Source organism: Sitodiplosis mosellana, unplaced genomic scaffold, assembly GCF_009176505.1.
Source record: "Sitodiplosis mosellana isolate CC-2019 unplaced genomic scaffold, AAFC_SMos_1.0 Smas_scaffold_1, whole genome shotgun sequence".
Lineage (NCBI taxonomy): Eukaryota > Metazoa > Arthropoda > Insecta > Diptera > Cecidomyiidae > Sitodiplosis > Sitodiplosis mosellana.
Genome location: NW_022595244.1, coordinates 1,638,101 through 1,655,950, shown reverse-complemented (window position 1 = coordinate 1,655,950; position 17,850 = coordinate 1,638,101). Strand labels below are relative to the sequence as shown.

The 17,850-nt window shown below is 36.8% G+C and overlaps 1 protein-coding gene and 1 long non-coding RNA gene across 3 annotated transcripts in view; one reads left to right on the top strand and one right to left on the bottom strand.

Annotated features, from left to right (window-relative positions):
• The window catches only part of LOC129570948 (uncharacterized), a 21,714-nt gene extending 4,719 nt beyond the window's left edge, over window positions 1-16,995 (top strand). Inside the window, exons 2-4 of one of the 2 annotated variants that reach the window (XM_055450673.1) lie at window positions 13,528-14,447; window positions 15,276-15,650; window positions 15,774-16,995. In XM_055450673.1, the coding sequence (XP_055306648.1) occupies window positions 15,278-15,650; window positions 15,774-16,627 (1,227 nt within the window). In that variant the 5' untranslated portion in view covers window positions 13,528-14,447; window positions 15,276-15,277 and the 3' untranslated portion in view covers window positions 16,628-16,995. Of the gene's footprint in view, window positions 1-13,527; window positions 14,448-15,275; window positions 15,651-15,773 lie in introns of those variants that run through there. The other variant, XM_055450681.1, reaches the window with a different exon arrangement.
• Window positions 5,176-12,071, bottom strand: LOC129570978 (uncharacterized). Its single transcript, XR_008688193.1, has 8 exons — window positions 11,916-12,071; window positions 11,437-11,655; window positions 10,432-10,664; window positions 10,224-10,323; window positions 10,061-10,119; window positions 7,231-7,305; window positions 6,107-6,496; window positions 5,176-6,024 (listed from the first exon to the last, which is right to left on the bottom strand). It is a non-coding gene; the product is annotated as an uncharacterized LOC129570978 (long non-coding RNA).
• Window positions 16,996-17,850: the final 855 nt, after the last annotated feature.

The window sequence follows — 17,850 nt, the reverse complement described above, 5'->3', positions numbered from 1 at the left end:
TCTCTCTCTCTCTCTCTCTCTCTCTCTCTCTCTCTCTCTCTCTCTCTTTCTTCGTCTCGAGAATATAGAAAAATAAGCAAAGTGATAACAACGGCGGCTAATTAAACCAATGTTAGAAGAATGGCACTGATTCATATTATCGACCAAACAAGCTCGTGTATTTATATTTTCTCGTGCATACGCCATGAATCCAAAACATGTTATACCATCAAATGAACTGTGCGCCTCAACTGACATTGCAAATCGACCACAGCTGTTTCACGCAGTTACATCGTTCCTCGGTTGAAAAATTGCATTTTAGAATGATTGCTTGGTTTGTTGTACGTTAGTCAGGAAAATTCCATCTTTTTTCGACCATTCATAAAAAATAGAAAAACTTCAAATCCAAACGTGGATTCAGATTCAGAGTCGAAAGAAAATTCATTTTAAAATCGCAAAAATTTATTTCATTGTGAAGTTTACACTAGATCTGTTTCAACATACTAAAAAGGTGTATTGAATGACTACCGCAATATGTTTGGATAAAAAGATTTGTTCCTGGTATGAAGCCCAATATACAAAATGTTCTATAAATGTATTGAACTTGACTGATACGTTTAAACTGATTCAGGGTTGCCTCCGTCACAATGGTTCAACTAACTTTGCCTAAACAAACAAATTAATGTGAAAACACACGGTTCCGTGTTGTTCATTCATTTATACACACTGAATGCGTGTCTGTTTGGCAACGATAAGCGCGGTGCCAAAAGCATCTGTTCTTTTTTTTAAATTGCGAAAACAAAGCGTTTTGTTGTATATGACTCAAGAGACGCGACTAAATCAGCAACAAGTGTGATATATGAAAACAGTCGCCTATGAACAAAAATGTATACACAAATTAGTGTTGTTTTCTATTTGGTGTGGCTGCTATTTTTTTCTCTCTCAATACATCGACGTATTGAAGCATATTTGTAGGACGGAGCACCAATGCGCCGTATTTTATTTAAGCTTGAAAATTATTATGAGTCCTCAGTTGTTGAAATTTTTTTTTTATTAAAACAGTTTCGCCATATCTCAAGCGGATGTTTCAAGTAAATAAATCTGAGTCTGGTCTGGTCTATTCTAAGCATTAGATTTCGTAGAAATTGCAAAATACTCAAAACATATGATCGTTGTATTGATACAGCTCATAACGAGTGCGATTTGTTGTTCAATCCGAATGGCTCAAAGTCTATTGAAGGTGAAAATAGCCGACAAACATGTATGTTTATAAAAAAGATAAAGATCCGGAAAAAAAATCATTCCGTGTGTCTAGAGACATGAGGTGTGAAATTTCCAAAAAATGCGCTTTTCCAACATAGGCTCTCATGCGAAACAGGTAAGTGTACAATGTGGAAAAGTTTTTTTTTTAAGAAAGAGCCATAAATTTCGATTTAAACTGAATTATCTATTCTGTGGCATAAAATTAACTATTTGCGAGGCGAACAAATGAACACTAAATTTGTTTGAAATTTATTATAAAGCGCGATCTCTTGCATGAACAGAGCGCAACGCAGCCAAAAGAGGGAGAAGAAACCGCAAGCCATAAATCTGTGCGCCGTTTAAATATGTATTGGAATTTCCGAACTGTGGCTCATTTGAGTACAAATTCGCGCTCTGGCTACATATCTCGCCTACACAATAACCAATGCAGCTCTGCGCGAGCGCCCAAATCACCAGTCGCAATGTTGGATTACCATGCTATATCGATACAATGCCGATCTCTGTCATTCGTGAAAGAGAAATGCGATTACGATAGGTTTTTTCTCATTCGACTTTGGGCGAAGCAAAAAAAATGAGGAAATTATGAAAAGCATTTTTTACGCTTTATCTAAATTCCCAATCAAATGGACTGAGACTCAAATGAGCGAAATAAATTGATATTTATTCGAACACATTTTCTTCTTTCAAATCACTACGTTTTTTTTCTTCTTATTTTTTTTCCAACTCGGTTTCTGTTTCGTTCGTTTGTTGATTCTGTTTGGTTTTCATGCTGAACGGGCGGTTCGCGCGTCCACTGATCGTGCCATTGTGTTTGCTGCCTGATGCACACATAGACCAACCGGTAAAACCACCTTTGGATTACACACAAACTTTCCAACAATAATATTAATGGAACGAAGTGCAAAGCTGCTGCTGCATTGTTGCATTCCACCACCTACACGTCTTCTCGTCACTTTGCACTGTTTATTTTTTTTTCATTTGCAACACGCTCAGCACTTTTTTTCTCCACATTCTACGATCATTTTAGCTCTCGTAATCTCATTCGTCTCGACCGTTGCACGGATTTGTTGTTTGCGATCAGCACTTCGGCTAGCTGATTCTCGCCACAACAACGAACGGAGAAAAAAAAAGCAAAATAAACAGGGAAAGGTGCAAATAGAAAAACTAAAACCACAATCTAATGCATCTGCAATCTGGTCGTCGGCGAAAATTAAATCACGCGTTATATAAATTGAGAAGCAGAGAGAGAGAGAGAGAGAGAGAGAGAGAAATCACCTACATCGCCAAATCTGCGAGATCCACACCATTCGGTGTAATTCAGTGGAAAATGTAGCAGCAGCAGAAGCAATACACGGAATCAGTTTTTCATCTGCGTTTCGTGATAAATGGGATGCAGTTTGAGTAGAATAGAGTAACATTTCCATATCGCCAATGCAAATCAACTCCCATTCTCCAGCCAATATACGTTCAATTCAACGAGACTTTCCGCATTTTGCTTGCATCATTTTGCGTAACCGAATACGAGCGCGATTCGCAGAAACCATCGAATATTACCGACAATTTAAATGCGTGAGTTTTGTGCTGCGTATGTGTTTCAGTTTTCTTAAATGTCAATAGAACGAGACGATATATTGAACCTCATCGCACTTACAATGAGGCTGCGTAATAAAAAAAACTTGCGTTTCTGTTCGTGATCGTAACGAATTGCGACGTCGAAACTCTTCAAATATGCATAGCTAATTAGCAATTATCACCACTGTGAATTCGTTTCAGCCGAAATGTTGTAGCAATAACATTTGCCGCTGCGGGAAAATAATTCGCCCGAAATCGCAACCAATCATTCACTTAGTGTGGTGCATAAAAGACTTCTATTATTAGATGCTGATCTATTTGGTTTTTTTTCTTTCTCAATGCAATTTTGTTGCCTCTTCTTTAGAACGATCACATTTTTGTTCATTTCAAACAGATGAATTTGTTAGTGATGCTTGTCGATTGTAGAGGTGTCAATAGAAATGGGAATGTGGTTATGAAAATGTGTGAATAAACACGTTCGAAATAACAATGGGCAACCGGCGAATATTTGCTACAATTTTACGTTGGTGTGGAATTCATTGTAATATATTGATCAATTTTCAAGTGAATTTGACCTTCAAAATTGTTTTCAAGCTGTTTTTTTCTTTGTCAAATGAGAAATGGCCCAAAAATAGCCTTCCATTTGGACTTTAAAAGAAGCAAATATTGATTTTGAAGGCGGCTTTGATATCAATACGTATAAGTGTATACATATGACTGGATTCAATTTTGTTTTCCAAATGAGACGTTCATGGGACTCATGCGGAATATATAAATATGATGGTATTTTCGACACATAATTCTTCGATGCATATATCCAAATAAAAACTTCTGAACATCAATTTTTACAGAGAAAATAATATCATAGCACTAGATTGTCGACAGTTGAGTGAGTCTGAATAAAATTCGGAGAATTTTATAGTGTCAGCCAAATTCGTGCATTCACCATAGTTCATCCATCATCAATCGTTAATACGCAAAATAATCCGACCAAAACGTGTTCATAAAAGTAAACAGACATTTCTTATCTCGACTGTTCAAATACAAGTGCCAAAAAAGGTAGACCATGTTATCTCAAAGCGAAGAAATACAAACTGTCACATCCTTTAGCCCGAATAATTTGTCTTGTTGGAAATGGTGTGCGTAAACCCTTTTTCCTCCTTTTGTCCCGATTTCCGAGTAAACGCAGGACATGTGTTTGGATTTTTATAGAATGTTGTTCCGTCTTCCAAAAAATTGTAAATAAAAACGAACGAGAGTTAAAATGGATAAACAAAATTATCGGTGGGTTCATCTCGTTTTTTTTCCTGTTCAAATAGTGTTGTTGGAAAACGTGGTTCGAGTGTCAAATAATGCTGTTGTCTGTGTGTGCGTGTGTATTCCATCTAGAGCGAGGCAGCAAAATACCTGTAGCGTATTTATTCTCGTGTACTTTAGATTAAAAAAACATTGATTCCTCGATTGACAGCATGGTTGATTCCATTTTTTTCCTGCTGAAAATTCAAAATGGATTTTAAAATACTCGAAATAGTAAAATGAAATCGAAAAAAAAGTGAAGAAAACAAATTGAAAAAAAAAATGAAATTGATAACGATGCGCTCTCGTGATAAACTCGCAGTAGATTGTACGGAACAAGCAGTAGAATATAAACGACCGAAAACATCTCTTCTGATAACTTTCGATTGTGCGCGCGCCTATTTGTTTACTCTTCCATCGTCATCATCCGTTCGGATTGATGTGCTTGTGTCTATCATTTTTATTGTTGTAGTCATCGTGGGTTATCATCGTTTGAACAAACGAACGAGAAAAGAGAAAAAACCATGCAAATGTACATATGACCAAACACACATTAAGATTGTCGTTCTGACAGCAGTAAATATTCTCATAAATCAAGAATACGAACACAAGCCACCTTCGAACTGTGTGCCACATCAAGGCAAGAACAACAACAAATTGTATAGTACATCAACGAGTGCGGCGTTTGATTGTAGCGAAAAATTCTAACCAGCCAACGAAGCGGTTCGTTAGCCTCCAAACGGAAATTATCTAATCATAGTGTGTAATTTTCAAAGCGGCAAACAAACATTGCAACTATGTAAATGTATACGTATGTAGTTTTGGCTAACCTACTATGAAAATGGGACTTGATAATCTCGCTCTCGCACTCGCTCGAAACAATGTTGCAATTGCTATTGAACTTTTGAACGTTAATACGCCTCGTTTTTTTAAAATGATGATGTTAAATTCGAACAAAAGCGGACAGAAAGTGAAATTACAACTTACGATAAGAACAGGGCATTTGTGTCCGTCAACCGATCGTATTTTTACTCATGGAAACGAGAAAAAAAAACACCATGGAAATGAAACGCATTCTATTTTTATTGTCTAATAAACCATCATTATAATATTACAAAAGCAAAACAATGTTTTCAATAAAAAATTTAGAAGAGTCACCCATCTAATCGGGACAATTTTCCAGTTCAAGGTTGAAAACCAATTGGCTTTTTATTCAAAACTTTTTCCATTATCTCCCATCGAAATATAAAATATTTTACAATTTACTTTTTAATTAAAATATAAGTCCAATTTATTTTATTGTTGATTTTTATCGGCAGAATTTCTTATACGAATCCAAAAACCAAATTCTGACATCTAAGTCACATGATGTGACATCATTGTAATTTGGTGTCTATTTTTGAACGTGCAAATATTGCATTTTCTGTATGCGCTCTAACCATTTACAATAACATACGATGTGGCACGGAATTAAGCTTCATAATTTCAATAATTAAGCTAAATGGATTTTTGTTTGTACTCGCTTTATCTTTAACCGCATCTCTGATTGGGGTTAAATCATTTAAATAACCCATCGAGTTTCTTTTTGTCGTTATATCGTAAGCTATGCAAGCTCGTAGCTATTACATTGGTGTATTTTTTTTAATAATAAAAATCAAAATCGAATCCCCCTCAATAAATAACGAGACATAAATTCTAACAATGGTCATGGTAACCTTTTGTCTCGGTGCATTAAATGCGATGAGTTGAAATGAGGCCGAAAGGCACGTGAAATAAAATTTGGACAGAAAATAAATTGTATTTGGTTGTGTTTTTATAATTAACGTTGCTGCTTCATATAGTTCGCACTTCGGAGGCTGTTTTTTTTCTTTCTCTTCTTTGGCCGTTCATTCCTTCCTTCGTTCGCGATGAAGCCTATAAAGAGCAAACAAAAGAAATTATGAGATGTTTATTATCACTTCAGAAAAAATCACTAAATTTATTGTCATCTTCACACTGTGCACCGGTCCTAACTGGCTTTTTTCTCTACTTTTTTTTAGTCCCCCCAAAAAATTTATAGCTCGACCAGCGTCCGCTTTATTGTTTCGATCCAACAGAAAACCGAATGTTAGCTTCCTATTTTGTTTCTCAATTTAAAATTAACAAGTTCTACAATGAGAGTTGTATCGTGAATGTTTTGATAGTGATCGTATGCTGTTCTATTCCATATTTTTTTCTCTAAATGAGCTCAAATCTTTCGATGTTAATGGTGGTCAGTCGTGCATTCATTTCAATAAAAAAGCACTTAGAAAATTCGATGCTCTATAATTAGACTCGAATTTGATGAGCCAATTGAAATTGTGGGAAAATTCAAGCTATTACCTCAATCGCCACGGGGGGAGCAGTTCTGGAAAAAAAGAAAAAGTAAAACATTTATTATTGAAATTTAGAATAATAAATAAAACGTGATTTTCTTTCAACTCTCAATTAAAAAAAGGAAAATTACTAAATTTTCAATGACGCCTGCAAATTCATTAAAATTTTACTGCAAATTTAACATTTATCTTCAATTGAAAATTGTACAAGAACAATGGTTCAATTTTCATTATCTATGGCATTAATATTAAAATCTCTGGCATTAATATTAAAGAGCCATTTAAATCATATTTTGATTGAATACTCTAGGTCTTTTGCAAAATTCACTCTCCAAACCAAAAAACTTTCAAACCGAAGCGTCGAAGTGGCGCATTGTGTTTTGCCATTCCTCGGAATCGATTGTGTTATGCTCATTGAAGCGAACCGAATTAACATCCAATGATAATAAATAAAAATGAAGAAAAATTCAAAACGGGTATCGGCTTTTGAGCGGTTTCCTCTCTTACACAAAACAGCCTTAAATAAATTTTCGTTTTTTTTTTCTCACTGAATAAAATAAAAAGATAAAGAAAAAAAATAAATAAAGAGAGAAAAAGGCTGCCTTTTTTCTTTGCACACGCGTTTCTAGGCATCATTTTACGAGGCTACCGTAAAAATGACTCAGATGAGTTCATTTGTTAAACAATACACAATCGAGTAAATGCATATCAAATGTCAGAACGATGGTTTAAAAAACCAATTGTACGAAACAGAAGAAATATGAACCTGACTCGATTGGTAAAGGTGTGTAAGGTTTTTTTTTGTCCTCTTCTTCTCATTCCTTGTCTTCGGTTCAATTGTCTGAAAAGAGAAAAAATAAATACAGAACAGTAAATTCAACAATTTTAGTTGAAAAGGAAAAATAAATTAGATTTGTCTTTTGTATCCATTCTGACACTAAAATCCAATCGGCGGCTTTACAAAGTGCATAAATTTGAGCCAGCATTGAAATATGGCCCGAAGGTTTCAGCTTGAATCGTGAGAGGTGTGCTTAGAAGCTTAAGGATATAATAGACTTCTGATTTTTTTTCAAAAAAAAATTGGCGTTTTTTGAATAGTTTTAAATTCTCGATTTTTTTTTGGTATGTGATGCTATCAAACCATCGCTCTTGCTATTTTGATTATGCATCAAGCATCAGTTGATAAACCGAAACCATCGAATTGATATTTTCTTCGATATCACGCATCGAAGATCATTGAAAACCTGTTGTTTGTTCGTTCTCTCGTCATGATCATTCGCATGCGCTCCATTTTTTGCTCTTCTTTAAATATACGATTTTTGGCCAGATTCCCAATAAATGATTGACGAACGAAAAAAAAATTGTTTTGAAACGTTAAAATTCCTTTGAAAATAACTGGCTTTCAAATGATGAATTTTATAACTTTGTCCATTCCGTTTTTTCTGCATCAATAAAAGGTTTCGTGAAAACTAGAAAAAAAATGGTTTGGGTTTGATTAGAATTCTGAGCAAATATTATGCCAGTTGTTTCGAAGTGATTTCAAGGTAAAATTTAATTTTCATCGAGAATATTTTCAGTTTTTCCGATTGTGGCTCACTCCGAGGAATTTATATAACTATCTCTGAAAAGGTGACTCATAATGAACGAAAAAATGGGCCAAGACAGAAAAATGCAATTCCATTTTCGCCGTTGCAGCTAGTTAATTGAAACACTGTTCATCTTCCTGTCTGCCTTATTCTATGTCAACATATGGTTTTTATGAAGCGATTCGATGGAGAGAGAAAAAAATATTTGGCAGTGAAGCGGGGTTCATTCTAACCAAAAAATGCGTCTGTTTCGATTGTATACGTTTGTTTTTACTGCCTGTTTGTTATTCAGTTTGTGTATTCATTTTGAAATTCTTGTGTGTGCGCAAGATTGTCGCTCGTTTTATTCTTCGTCTTCTGTTCAAATTCTGGCTTTGCGTAATTTTTCTTTGCGGCAAGTCGTAAGAGGGCCGTCGATTGAAAGAAGAAAAGAGAAGGGACCACGAAACAGCCGAAAAAATCTTGACGAAGAACGAAAGAAGAAAAAGTTATTGTTGTACGTGTATCATTTTCACGATCAAGGTGACCCCAAGCCACAGAATACAGCACACGAAAGCCATACACACGTAATATCGTCATAATAACCGTGAGCGTGTGTTGGTGTGAGCACTTTGCTTCGTTTTTTTTCTCTTCAAGTTCTGTACAGCCTTTGTTCTATCGAGAATGGATTTATGTTGTTGTTAATTTTGACGAAGGGAAAAAACAGACCCACGGAACTGCGTCTGCATCTTAGCTCCAGTGGAAACGGAGCCGAAAAGCGCACGATTTTAATACACATATTGGTTTTCGATGCTTCGTTTCTGCTTCGCATTTTGTATGTACAAGAGCATCGCTAGCTGGTTTATAGCTCATACACAGAGACAGCCAATAAGAAGATGAAGCTTAAGCACGGCGCGTTCGCAATCTTTTTAGCATTTGTTTTCCTTTGTATATTTTGGTACACAATATACACTTTCATTTTTTTCCCATTTGCTTCTTTCGTGTATTAACATGCTGACTGCTTTTCGCTCTGTCGTTGAGTTTTTTTCCTCCTCCTCTTGTTGTCTTGGTGCAGACACTTTTTGCGCATGTTAGACATGCGCAAAATCGTGAAACTAATGGCTAAATCGCGTACAATTTGATGCGTAGTATGGTTTCCGCATCTCTGTGCCAGTCATTCGTTACACAGCCAGCAACTAATGTATATGAAGCCATTTGATTGTGCTCCACGAATGGCGAGTCGATTTCGATCAAAACGATTCATTCTACCTTGAATACTGTATCTATTACATGGAAGAACCAAAAGGGAAAAAACACTCCGTCCCGCATGATATAGAGAACGGGCAGACATCGTGAATACACAAGCTGGTGCGGAATAACGAAGAAAAAAGCGTACAAGCATTTATGTGGCTTTGTAACGCAGCCGATGGATGAGAAAGAACGCGAAGAAGATGGAAAAAGTGAAACTAAATCGAAACCGACTAAACAAAATAGAAGAATTGTGTATATAGTATCAAGGTCAATTTTCTGGGTTGCCATAATCTGCGATGTAAACAATGTTTTCGTTTTGGTTTTTGGAAACTGAAATCGCCAATACGATAGGCGACTGAGAAGCCGAATTCGATGGCGTACCAGAGGCAAACCAGACTAAAACATCGATCAGTCAGTCATCCGATCGACTGACGTATGTGTTGTATTTGCAATTCAAATCCAAACGTTTCATCCAACGTTCATCTAAAATTCTATTTACGTATCATGATTGCTGGCTTATGTTCCAAAAATAAATGTGGCGGCGCCAAAAATAGACATTGCATGTTTCGGCTTTCTATTTCATGCGTTTCGACTTGGTTATACAATCGAAAACTTGTTTCGCTGAAATCATGGATTGACAAAATGTTCGCCCTAAAAAAATCTGCTGCGCACAAGCAGCATTTCGTTTCCATCAAACATGAATTCTAAAAGTTTCGGCAACATTTCTAAAACGAAAAGATGCATAGCGAGCACTCTCTGTTTGTACAATGTACATCTCACCTCACGAACGGTTCACCTCAGCAACAAAGAATGGTGGCATTGATTGTCCGCAAAAACACCTTGAGAAAATTATGGAGATACAGAAGAAAAGAGTAAAAATTTAAGACAATAAATTATGGAGATTTTTTTGGCATGAAGCAACAACAACAACAACAAAAATTACCTGAACGCCAGACAGCCATTTATTCCGTTGTGCGCAGATACAATGTTAATTTATCAGCGTGCAACCATAAAGGCAATCCCCACTTAAAATGCACGTAGTCCTTTTCCAAAGTACCCGAAAACGGCAACCAACCAAGCAGAGTGAAATTATATAAAAATCGTGTTTGACCAAAAGCAAGAGTCACGTCGAAGATTAAGAAAAAGCCTACGTGTATTATGTGTAATGCGTGAAGAGCACATTTTGCCCCGAGATCCCATTGTCTGCGGCGCGCGCGCACAATCTCTGAAGCTGAAATACAATTTTCATCCTTATCGTATCTCCTGCCCTAAATAACATGGCTTTGATTTTACTGTGTCCATTTTTTTCCTCTCTTTTAGCATACTACTTCAGCCATTCAAAATGATGATTACATAAAAAAACGAAGCAAAACCGGTCAAAAGTCTGGAAGAAAAATAGAGAGAAGACGAAGAAAATAAAAAGATTTTTATTTTGCATCGAATTAGGAAAGTCATTCGATGGGTCTGTGTCGGGTTTAACTATTTTTTTTTTTCAAGCGGCATCCCAATGTAGACAATGATAAATATAAAAATGCAGTCTTCAATGGAAATATTTGGTCAATGAATCTGCATTGTATTTGTTTTGTTCCTTCATCGCAATGAAACGTACGCTGTCGATTGTGCATTGCATCGTTGCATTGTGATGATCGAATAAATGAATTGTTCAGAGATTGGTTTTTTCCTTTGTTTTAATTTGGGGCTCTCACGATCGATGGAATACGGTTTTGGAACAGACAATCGGATTTTTTTCTCCATCGTTAAAAATGGAATATTTTCTGTTGATTACCTAACGTCGTTACCCCTTGCCGTTTGATATATTTCAACGATACTCAATTTATTGCTATTTGAACTGAATACATAAACTCCCCGTTTATGCACTCAATTTTTTTTTCTATTGAACGACTTGTACTGAATAATTCATACGGTCTTAATTTTCTTCTCAACAATTAAAGAAACACCAAATTTTCCGATCCCAAAATGGTTTTTTTTATGAATTATTTTACCGATTTTCGATTAAAATTGTAAAATATTCCAAATGTAGTATATTGTTGGGTGGAATTGTACTGCTATTGATATCAAAATAGACCAGACTGACAGTTGGTCACAAATCCAAAAAACAAAAACAAAACACAACTATTTGTCGAAAACAATTTTACCTATTTTCCATAGACACCGCTGAAATATTGATATGTCGTAGCGTGTGGTTTAAAATTGATTTTGTATCAGCTTCTTGGAATCGATTGACTGGAAAAATCCATTTATTCATTGGATGCATCTTTCATATAGGGCGTTCGATTTACATTTATCGACCAAAACACATTTTAATGAAATTCCAATCCGGATAGCGCGCAACACAACTCTGGTCTATTTTGATTCTGAAAATAAATTAATTTAGTAAATTTACGTCAGACCTCAAGACTTCAATCAAAATGACGACGATTAAACCTTCGATACAATTGTTCGAAGAATTTGTATCGAAGTTCAGTGCTGAATAAAATATTTACAATTAAAAAACATTGCAAATCGCAATAATTTAGCGATTGCATTATGCTTTTCAATTGTACTCGACTAGGTAGACGGCTGCGTGATGCAATAACATTGAATTTGGTTAATTTATTTGAAATCGTAAAGATACTTGATAAATTGTTCCGCCGCGAATCAGTTGAATTGCATTACTTTGAATGGCCATTGCTTTGAGAAGAAGGAAAAAACCGATATCTTTGAAAATTTAGTGCGAATTCGCTTTCAATGTCAAAAATTCATTCCACATTTTGTCACATTACATTGTGACGGTCGTGAATCAATGTGCTGTGTTTTCATTTCAATTTGGAATGATGTCGCTAGTGGTCACTTTGAATTCGTCATTGAATTGCATGCAAATCATTCGAATGTCATCGTAGAGCGGTTCGATCCGGACATTTGAACGCTCAATCGAATTCGAATTTGTATAATGATTCTGACTTTGATTTGAAATTTGATGTAACTTTCTGAAAAATCTCAACAATCTTCCGAAAAAATGGCAGAAATCCGATTTTTTTGGTTCATGAAAAACTTTTCTTGCTCTCTCTCTCTTCTTCGGAAAAAAATGAAGTGAACGAAATTAGAAATGACACATCAACACACAGAAGAACGTTCAGTAGTTTTCCATGACGTCGAACATTGTGCAATGGTGTGCGAGAGAGTGTGTAAATGCGCATTGAGTAAGAGAAATGCTAATGGACACATCGAACGATTTGCTTCATCCAAGAGGTGTATGGTATTTGGCTTGTAATTAACTCATGATGCACGTATCATCAAAATGAAGTAGACAGAAATGGTATAAAAAAATCAACGACCAACTCAGGCTGTGTGTACAGAGATCACGGCCGGTAACAATGTGCACTTATCGAAAGTGCTAAATGCGTATACATGCCACATTACTTTCATGCCAATCGCAAATAAACAGCTACTTCTATAATATTTCACCGACCTTTGCGCATACACAAGGTGCTAAAAATGCCTTAAAAACTTGATGAAAAAAAAGAGGTAAGAAACAAAATCAACATGATTCAATAAACTGACGTGCCTTTTTCGTTCGATGACCGTGTGCGGGCTCACTTTGCAGCACAGAGAGAGAGAGAGAGAGAGAAAGATGGATGTACATGCCGATGAAGGGAGAGGGAGACGACCGAGTTATTTTTGTGCATTCTGCTATTTTCATATTTTGCCACAATACAATTTTACATATCAATATTTGCACATTGATCGAAGCATTGGGAGAGTGCATTTGCAACAGTATGGCAAAAGGTACATTTCCATCGACAAAAATAAACACAAATGTGCTCAACTAAAACAGTTTACAACCGCATCACACAACGCTGTTTGCGCCTTTTTCTTGTTGTTGTTCTTCTTCTCTTTCTTCTTACGGTCGTCTCTCTTTCTCCCGGCATTTCGATACACACACTAAACTAAATGTCACACTCATATCCGCTAAAATCATGCGAACACCACCAACTGTACATTTCAGCGCGTGAAACGCAAGCAATGTTTGCACTCACGCCGTTTTGTTTTGAACCGAACGCAAAGCAAACGAGAAAAACCGTTGACATTGAATTTCTTCGCATTTTGCGTTAATGATTTTTGATTTATTTTTAGCAATTCATCATTTTGCCGGCTCTTGGTTTTTTTTGTTTGCTCTACAGCAATGCTATTTTAGTGGTATTCATTCCATTTGCCATAAAAAAATTAATTGCAAATCCTTTTTTTAGCATGCGATGCAACGATTATGTTCAAACAAGCAACACTGTCATATTCATTTTTTCTTATTCCGTTGGCGTTGCTCTGCTGAAAACGATACCGAAACTATGGAGAAAAAAAACATCGCAGAACCGAAATTGGTTTCAAAACTGAGTGAGACTGCGTGTGCGTTTGACAGAATCGTTGATTTTGGAATACCATCGCTGGATATTTTTGTCAGTTGTTTTTCGATTGAAATGAAAACGTATTAATTCACCATGAATCGAATCAGAATGTTCTGTTGTTGGCATATTTCATTTACATGAAAAATTCGGATCTCAAAATCGAATGCTGGGATGTGTTTGTTGTTTGAAGTGAAAACAAGATAGCGGTAAAACCATTTGCGGTAAGAATGAGCTCGAGCATCGGATTCATACGCTTTGTGTGTTTGTGTGTTTGTGTGTATTCGGCAGCGAACGACACAATTTTCGGAGTTGATATTTCAATCTCCATGCGATGCATATTTGAACGTTTGCGAATCAGCATGACGACAACAACAACGGCAACGACAACAACAGGGACGACAATCTGTCTCAACTTTGTGTTGACCGCATCGAAGCACTTGTCATGCACATCACCAATACCAATACAAAGCGTCGATTGTTTCAAGTAGCCAATATGCAGAGCGAGTTCGACACGAACCAATTAATGATGAGTGATACGTTAGACAGTGACAACCATCTGTCATTAGCACGCGCGCTTTCTCTGAGTTGTGTGCGAAATTGTCCATCTAAAGAAAACTAACGGTTGACAATTCGTACATGGACCAACATCATTTTGCCGGACATCGCACGCATCATTTTCTTATTGTCACTCGTTGAAATTGGTCGCAGTTGAACTGCTTGAATATTTTTGTTTGTCTCGTGTGAAAAAAAATCCAGTGCTGTCTTAGGTGAGTTTTTTCATTTTTTCGCCTTTTTTTCATTCAAGTTGATCGATGGTTGACATTTTAAGAAAGAAAAATGCCGAAAAAATCGAATTATGGATGTTTTTTTCTTGAATTGGCAATGAGACAGTGAAAATACGTGAATTTGCATCATTTTACTGGAAGTTTCGTCATTCTAAGCGTGGAGAAGATTTCCATTCTATTTTGAGGACCAGAAAAATCGTCAAAAATAAGAATATTTCCATTTTCAGTGCAATTCAGTGACATTTTTTTTTTGTTGAACATTGATTTATCGAATATCCATTGACAGTGGCAGAAATCGACCGTTCGTTTCATTGTGTTTGGTTTTGTTTGAGAATTCACCGCAATGAACATTCTAGAACCAATTGTTTTTTTTGCGTCTTCTATTTCTCGATAGAATTTCAACTCTTCATGAAATTTTTTGTTCGCCAGAAAAATGGCTGTCTTCATTCGTCGACGCATTATTTGAGCGCGTGTTGAAGTTGGCGTCACTTTTGCACTAACGCGAAAATACATGTCATTGCACATAACCACAAACTCGGTTGACTGAAAAGCACTGAAATCTGCTTTCATTCAGTGTAAACGAAAGTGAAAGGGTGTGTTAAGGGAACTTTTATCGGATTTTAACGATTTTAATCGAATTTTTCATAAGCGTTTTCCATTTTTAATTCCGATTTTCATTTTCGAAATTCGTTTGAGAACCATTAAAATCCTGTTTAGAAACGTAATTTCGTAGATTTACCGTAAAATTAAGTTCAGAAAATTAGATTTCTAATTGAAACTGCCCTTCGTTCGTTTCGTTTGTACGTTTAGAAATGGAAGAATCACTTCAGATCAGCGCCATCGACAAAGACGATTCATTTTCTATTCTTTGCGCATCGCTTGAAGTAGCAAAGCTTAATCACCAGGACGAAGCGACTGAAGTTGCATTTTTGCTAGGCAATTTGGCGGACGTTCGTGGCAAGTACGAGAACTTTGGTCTAGCCATGGCTGATAAATTGGACATCGCGAAAGCTCAGCATGCTGATGAAATCGCCCACAAGCAAAACGAATTCGCGGCCATGCGGGCCAATTTGCAAGAGGTCATTGATGCACACTCCAATTCACTGAAGAAGCTAGAGGCTGAAAACAATGCTGTCATCGAAAACGCTCAAATGATGAAAGATTTTTTGGATTCTATTCGTGATCGTAAGTACTTTCAACTTGTTTTTTAAATGAAAATGTTCACACAAAACTTTCCGTTTTGATTTTGCAAAAAATCAAATTGATTGCATCAATTATTAGTTGCTGATGATTGCGTTACTTTTACAGAAATCAACAATTTCTTCGCTCAAATCGACCAACACGGTCAGAATGCTAATGAGCAACAAGTGGTGGATGTCGTGACGGTCGAAAGTGATACTGAAGATGGTTTATCCGAAGCGGACCATGACAACGAAGACATGGAAGAGGCACAAGAGCAGCCTGAAGCTGCTGAGAACGGCGCAAATGAAGTGATTGAAAATGAACAGGAAGCTCACGAAATGGAGCCAGTTCAACAGAATCTATCGAATGGTGACGCTCACGATGAAACGGTCCAACCGAACGACGACGAAGGTAAGGAAAATGTGCGCCCACAAAGCACACCGATCGCCAAAGCTGATCCACCAGCCATCGTTCCAGAAGCATCGTCATCAGCTACAACGGTTTCAGCGGCATCGATCATCGTGACCGTCCCAAAGGTTATTCCAGCCGTCGTCGCTACTACTGCTGCCGCCTCTGTGCCAAAATCATCGCCATTGGTCGAAAAGGTCGAAAATATCGACGAGCCTGGCACATCGGGCATTACTCGGCAAAAGAAGCAGTACACTTGCATTTTCTGCCCGAAAAAATTCTCAAAGAAGGCATTGGTGTTCCTACATTGGGAATCGGTTCATGGCATGAAGATGAAAACAATCGATGGACAGCCGAATCTGGCGAAAACCGGCAAGTCTGCATCGCACAAGTCACTAAAGCGCAAGTATATCACCGTGGTCGCCAACGAGGATGGGGATGATGATGCCGACACGGAAATCGCTCCCAGCTCAAATGGACACTATGTCACTGCACCCAACAACCCGATGCAACAGGCCGTGAAGCGTTACAAGAAGACTAGCACCAAGGTATCCGCAATGCACCGCGAATAAAACCGATCGGTAATGCAATTCTGCGCTTCATACCTTTTTTTCTATTTTTTTTCGTATTTTGACATTTATTCTTATAAAATCACGTTCATATTTCTATGAAAATCACATACACACACAAGACTGGTGATCGTCTTTTGTATTGCAATACGAAAGCGATATCACATTCGAATTTAGTTAGTTGGTTAAATCGAACGAAGAATGAAATCTGGTAATTTTTTGTTGAAAATTATTCAGATCGAATCGTGAATGACAAGAGTCAAAAAAATTTATATCGAAACGTTATGAAACGTGAATCGAATGAACGATGAATTATGTAATAAGTTCAAAGCACTTGTTTGTTTCTTGAAATAAATGTTCAAACCGTAAAACAGCCTACTTTGATTCGAATAGATAGGGTTTTTTCACAGGCTTGCTTTTCAGATTGTAGCTCAATATCAATACAAAGTAAGTGAATGAAAGGATGTCATCTGAAGTGATTGAATGATTCGTTTGACGGTTATCTGAAATGCTTCCTCTGTTTCAAAATTGAAGGATGAAAAGTGGTTTGCTTGAGGTAAGACAACGACAGCCAATCCAAGTACATGTCGTAGTGGCGCGTCAATTGGAACTAATGTGTTATTCAGTGCATTTGTCTCAGGTTACATCGCTCCAAACATCGTCTTGACAGCAAAAATTACTTACGCACATTCTTTTATGAATTGGTAGCACTCTTTCCCAACGCATGCGATTGCAGTCGGCTTTGCTTTTCTTTAGTTAGACGCAATTAATGTGCAACATATCCACCGTAAGTAAATTAACCGAAGCAAAACACAAAAATGTGGGAAGCGACAAAGCTGAATAAAAATCAAAGTCATGTTACGCTTGCTCTTGATAATTCAACAGTTGAGGCAAAAATGCGTCAGAAAAAAAAACCGACTAATTATGAGAAACATCTGCATCGAGTGAAACCACATCGTCAAGTGTAAATGCGGCAAAGCGTTGAACGGAAGACATAGATCCAGTTTCAAAATATGTTTGCTCAATTAACGTTTTTTTTTCTTCGTCTTTCATTATCTCTTTGTGACCCGCGCAGTTGTAAATGAGGTCCTTATGGAACTGTGCTTCTAGGAACACGGCAAATCATTCAAGTTGATTCGGTATGGTGGTCTCACGCAATAGTCGGTTTGGTCCAAATTTATGTAAACAGTTGGTGCAATCTACTCAGAGGGATGCTTTTTTTATCT